Source organism: Parasteatoda tepidariorum, chromosome 12 (genome assembly GCF_982258835.1).
Source record: "Parasteatoda tepidariorum strain Cologne lab strain chromosome 12, Ptep-v5.0, whole genome shotgun sequence".
Lineage (NCBI taxonomy): Eukaryota > Metazoa > Arthropoda > Arachnida > Araneae > Theridiidae > Parasteatoda > Parasteatoda tepidariorum.
The window spans coordinates 12,306,130-12,312,318 of NC_141766.1; the positions used below are offsets into that span (position 1 = coordinate 12,306,130).

At 30.2% G+C, this 6,189-nt stretch overlaps 1 protein-coding gene across 2 annotated transcripts in view; it reads left to right on the plus strand.

Annotated features, from left to right (window-relative positions):
• The first annotated feature begins 4,414 nt into the window (after positions 1–4,414).
• Positions 4,415–6,189, plus strand: part of gpp (DOT1 like histone lysine methyltransferase grappa) — a 50,108-nt gene continuing 48,333 nt past the window's right edge. The window contains exons 1-2 of one of the 2 annotated variants that reach the window (XM_016049388.3): positions 4,415–4,697; positions 4,863–4,903. In XM_016049388.3, the coding sequence (XP_015904874.1) occupies positions 4,623–4,697; positions 4,863–4,903 (116 nt within the window). In that variant the 5' untranslated portion in view covers positions 4,415–4,622. The remainder of the gene's footprint in view (positions 4,698–4,862; positions 4,904–6,189) is intronic. The other variant, XM_071188167.1, reaches the window with a different exon arrangement.

Sequence of the window (6,189 nt, forward strand, 5' to 3'; positions counted from 1 at the left end):
AACAAAAAGTCTTACTTACTTCAAATTTCCTGCAGAGGATCAGAAAATAAAATGACTCTTTCTTCCCACCACAATCAAATTGAGCTGTTTACCTTTTTTCACAGAGTAGAGTTGCTTCGTGCCTACTTTACAAAATTTTTTCATCTGAAAACAATTTACTGAAACAAAAATATCTTCACTGACCCACTGTACCTCCTGACCCACTGTACCCCCTTCTCCCCTATACTAAAATGGTACATGTGGGGCACACTGGGTCACTTGAAATGGGGTACAGTGGGTCGATGACCCACTGTACCCCCATTTATATATTCATTGTCCTTCTGTTAATCTTTTACACTTTAATGTTTAAATGACCTTAATTTAATTTGTATACTAGTTTATTAAATAAAAGAGTTTATACATATTGTTCGCAATGGGGCATTTGGTATTCCATGTGAAACAAGTAAATAAGTGATACATTTATTAAAATAAACTATTGAAATTCATTTTGTTGACCCCAGTCTGTGGAAATGCAAAAACCCATTAGCTATCTTAAGTATAGTCCACTAAATTAGTATAAATATTTACACTTAAGTAAGAAATAAAGAGAAAAAGACTTAATGATAAGAAGCGAGGGAGAAATAAACAAACAAAAATTTACAAGCAATTACAATACAGCTCAACTGAAGAGGAGGAAGAATGGAAAGAATCTTCAAACGAATCTGACTTTGAGGATTTGGAACTTGAAGAAGTAGAAGATTTTAATATTGACATTGGAGATTTCGTATTAGTAACAGTTCATGGCAAAAAAATACAGTTTTAAACACTATCTTGCTGAAGTCGTAGGCAAGAAAGAAAATGAATTTGAAGTTCACTACATGAAAAGAATTCAGCCAGGTTATGCCTTTATCTTTGATGAGGCAGACATTTATACAGCAGACAGTAAAGATATAGTGAGAAAGTTGCCTAAACCAAATGTATTTCAAGGAACTAAGAGAACAATGACAAAACAGACTTTTGCTGTAGATTTCCTGTCATATAATGCCCATTAGTTATTGTAAATTAAGTTTTTGATTTAATGTTTTAAAAATAACTATGCAACCAAAAGTTTTGTAAACTAAATAGCACTTAAAATAAAGTAATGTCTAATTACAACCTTTCTCTTTAATTTTTTTATGCAATGTAGTGTATGTGTATTTTAGAGCAAGAAAATATACTTTTCATTTATAAACTTTGAGCTATTTTACTGTCTAACTTAATACTAAATATTGTCAGGCAATAAAATAAATTTAAAAACTCAATATTGAGTGAAATAAAATTTTTTATTGTATTTTTCGTTAGTTGACCCAGTGTACCCCATTTGTTGACCCACTGTACCCCTTTATGGGGCACAGTGGGTCAACAAGTAGTACTTTAGAAAAATGTCTTTTTATTGTAAAAAAACATTTTGCTAAATTGTAATAAATTTAATTAGGATAGCTAATGGATTAGAAAACAAAATGCATAAGTTTGATATTCTTTTCTAAGAATATTTTTAGAATTATATTTAAATATCTCAAAATTGACCCACTGTACCCCCTTCTCCCCTACTTTGCTCTCTTAACTATTGGGATTTGAATGTTGAACAGTTTCGGTTTGCATTGAGGTAAAATTTTAATTCTTCTTTTTTGTATGATGAGGATTTGTGATTTGTCGGCGTTTACGGCTATTTTCCATTTTCTACACCAGTCTTCTATTTCATCTATTTGTTCTTGTAGTTTTATTAGAGCTAAGTTTGGATTTCTGGATTTGATTATTATACCGGTATCATCTGCGTAGAAGGCTGTAATGCTATTGTAATCTGCTTTATTTATAGGGAAATCATAGGTGTAAAGTATGTATAAAATCGGTCCAAGTATGCTGCCCTGAGGTACTCCGGCTAAGATGCTTCTTTTTGATGAGATGCAGTTTTGGATAGTTATATGAGATAAATAGAATAACTAAAAAAAAATTCTTTTGATATTTTGTAATTATCGAGGTAACTAGGGGTAATTAGCCTAATTGTTAGTTACGTTGAATATCGAGTTTTTACCAAGGTAGAAGTTTCAAGTTAGGACCAATAATTATAGTATCTATATTTAAATCTTCTATCTAAGAAATGGCGAAACCCTCACTCATTTTATCTCTAAGACTCCCACTTCCATGAAGTTAAAAAGCGGAAATTTCGACCATGTTTTCTATATGAGATAAATAGAATAACTAAAAAAATTTCATTTCGATATTTTGTAATTATCGAGGGAACTTGGGGTAATTAGCCTAATTGTCAGTTATGTTAAATATCGAGTTTTTACCGAGGTAGAAGTTTCAAATTGGGACCATTAATTATTTATCCGATATAAAAAGACTAAAAAGTTTCATTTTGATATTTTGTTATTATTATCGCAGTTATTAGGGTAATTAGCCTATTTAACAGTAATGCTAAATAACGCGTTTTTACTAAGGGAGAAGTCATAAATTTGAATCATGGGTTCCTTATAAGAAAAATAAAAAAGTTTCATTTTGATATTTTGTAATTATCGTTGTGATTAGGGTTAATTATCATAATTGACAATCATGCAATGTAACATGTTGCTGTCAAGATAGTTCTTGTAGTTGTTATAGTCCATTTACGTCGCACTAGAGCTGCACAATGGGCTAGCTGTCAAGATAGAAGTCTCGAATTTGGACCGTGTGTTTCATAGCATATTTTTATAGGAAAAATTAAACAATTTCATTTTAATATTTTGTAATTATCAGTCTAATGAATTTTCAAAAAATTTCGGTGCTCACAAATTAATTTTTTCAATTCATTTATTATTTATTTAAATAAATTTTTACCACACAGTGGCCTCTTGATGATGCGTTTACCACCCCCCGGGGTGTCCCATTCCCTCCCTAAAAACCGATAAAAAGATAGTGGGTTCTAACAATAATGTGGGGTAATGATCAACTGACAGTAAATTCAAGTACTGATTAAATGATAGCAGATTCGAGTATGGATTATTTGTTGTTGTTGTTAATTTACGTCGCACTAGAGCTGCACAATGGGCTATTGGCGACGGTCTGGGAAACATCCCGGAGGATGATCCGAAGACATGCCATCACAATTTTGATCCTTTGCGGAGGGGATGGCACCCCCGCTTCGGTAGCCCAACGACCTGCGCGCGAAGTCGAGCACTTTACGGTAGCACAGTTTAACGAGAACCAATACCGCACACCCTCGGTCCCTACGCAGACTGATCCAAGTGGTCACCCACCCGCACACTGACCGCAGCCAGTGATGCTTGACTTCGGTGATCTGCTGGGAACCGTGTCTTAACGATCAGTCCACTGCGGGACAGAAAAATGTAAGAATAACAGCTAGTCATAATGTTAAACAAAACTTAAAGAGAATAATTTTTATAAAATAAATTACTATATTAATACGAAGTAATTTTGAATGCTTTTACGAAGATTGCCAAATACATATTTTCAAAGTTTTACAGTTTAAAATTTGCCTTTGTATGTTCCAAAATAATTGGCAGAGGAGCTCGTATTTCGAATGTCCTTGTGTGGTGAATTAATCAGAGAATATTACAGTTACAAATTTCCTATCTTATGAAATAAAATGATTTTTGATTATTTAGATTCTGTTAAAAAAATTGTGGTTAGAATTTTTTTTATATTCTTCATTCGGGCCATTTGCGTACCATTATCATCAAATATAGGAAAAGAAATCTGGAAATTGGAGGATCCTACTCAGCATTAACGTTTGAAATGCATTTGCCTCAGTCGGATGTATAAAATTATTATTGTGCAACATTTTGCTTTTGTTTCTCTTGTTGTACACCTTGGAATACCACACCCCCTTGTGTTGCATATTTTGAAGTGTTATTTTCACCACTGCATCATTCTAAAGAATTTTGGTTATGATAGCCTATACATTAATTTTGTTTGGAATTATTAGGTTCATGCTCTTGTTGTTCTTAAAGGAGATGTAAGAGAAAATGAGGAGACTTTTTAAAATTTTATTTGAAACTGTAGATAAGGAAGAGGATTTTGTGAATAAGGGTGGAAAAGTGCCCGATGTTGCAAAATTACTGTTTAAACTGCTTCCAACGCACTGTAATTAATAAAAGCTACATACTTAATTCTTATCGACATTCTCAGCTTTTTTTTTTTTTTTTTTTGTATTATCACTAGATGCGTTCTTGCAGACAAGATGCGGGTATTGATTTAAGAGGTAGGTTATTGGAACGTTTCTGTTTGCCTATTTTTCTAAAGTGAAACGAGCACTTTTTCATTTTATCCTTTGAAAAATAGTTTTTAAATGGATTGTACAAGCGATACATGCTTGTTAAAAGCTTTTAAATGATAAAAAAAAAGTAAGAAGATCTTTTGCTTAGAAATCTTCTAATAACCATGACTGTACTTTTATAGAAAGCTATTTACTCAAACGACCAATGACATTTTACATTGAGGGTCACGTGATAGACGCTTCTCAGAATGTGTAATGAATGGTTGAGGAAGAGAGGGAAGGAGTGATTACAAAGGGTATAGAATGGGCGGAAAAGATTTTTAATTGAAAGCTAAATTTTATATTAATGTTTAAACACGGTTCTTTTTAAGTGCATAAAAAAACGTAAATGGCTATGGAGCTTAGGCTTCATAGCCCATGCGGTTTTGAACCAGCTGTGTACCAATGGCCATTAACAACATCGGTAAACTAACATTACAAAGCTTTGTTTATGTATTTGTTTATTAAATGCTTATCAGCTAAGTTTAACAACCTCGATTGCTTTATGATATTACTAAACACTTCTATATTTATAGCAATAACTTGTTGCATGTAAATTTACTAATAATTATACTTTCTCTTATTGTAGGATAAATATGATAAAGCGACCGAAATTGTGGATACCATTAGGTGAGTCAAAGATGTTCTTTTAAGCTGGTTAAAAGGTTATCCCCCGATACAACATATGCTGATTGTTTAAATTATTATGTATAATGTTGTGTGACTTTTCAAGTGTCTTCAACTATTTAAATGTGCTACATAAAACACAATAATTTGGTCTAGTTTAATACCGACAGTAAATCCATGTGTGCATTCGCCTGAAATTTTATAAAGCATGATAGTTAACTTTTCCAACTTGATTTTTTTTTATCGTATTTTTGTTTCATTAATAAAAAATGATAACTTTGAAAAAGTTTCTTTAAACTATAAAAATATTTTTTTCAAACTAATTAAATTTCTAGCAATGTGTGAATGAATTTTCTCTTTAGATATCTTATTTCAATTCCTGATATTATTGTTTTGCTATAATTGCAATAGTGGTTAGTCAATATCCATAATATCAATGTAGCATAAATTATAATTAGAACAATAGTCAGGTTAATCTATAACTGATATCCAAAGTTATTGATACATAGGTTCTCATATAAAACCATTCCTATATATATTTACCTATCATACTCATAATTTATTTTTGATTCACTTTGCACGATAATTTAATTGTAACTTTAAAAATAAAAATTTAACAATTTTCAGGTAATTTTTTTATTATTTACGAAATATAATAGTTTTTACATAAATCATTCATTAAGTCTCAAAAATATATACATTTTGCAAAGTTCTATGAAAGTTCTTTTCTTTAAAATAAATAAAATCAAATTTCCATAAGGTGACTTTTTTATATAGTAAATATGATATATAGGAGTTAAATCATATATTAAGTCTCAAATTTGATTAATGTAATTTTTTAAGGATCCTATGAAAACAATGGCATTCTCTTAAAAAAAAAAAAAAAACTTTATTGAATTATAAAACTTAATTTTTTTAAATATTTTATATATTCAATGTATATTTTGTTTTTATTAGATCACTTATCTACCATAATCTTAACATAACATATTTTATTTACAAAATATGATGTATAAAAGAGAAATCATGCTCATATAAATGTATTCTGTTTAAATAATAAATATTCTTTATATATTAAATTAACTATCAGGTAAGCTGTAATGCAAAAAAGCACTTTAATTCATTTATAATCTTGATATGCAGTGGATGTTTTAAAGAAAATAAATAAAAACAAAAGATATAATTTATTAAGCTTGAATGAGTATTTTAAAAATATTCTCAGACCAAATGGATATTTATTATATCAGTCATATTCAATGATTGTGCAAGTACTGTAATTTATTTCTAGA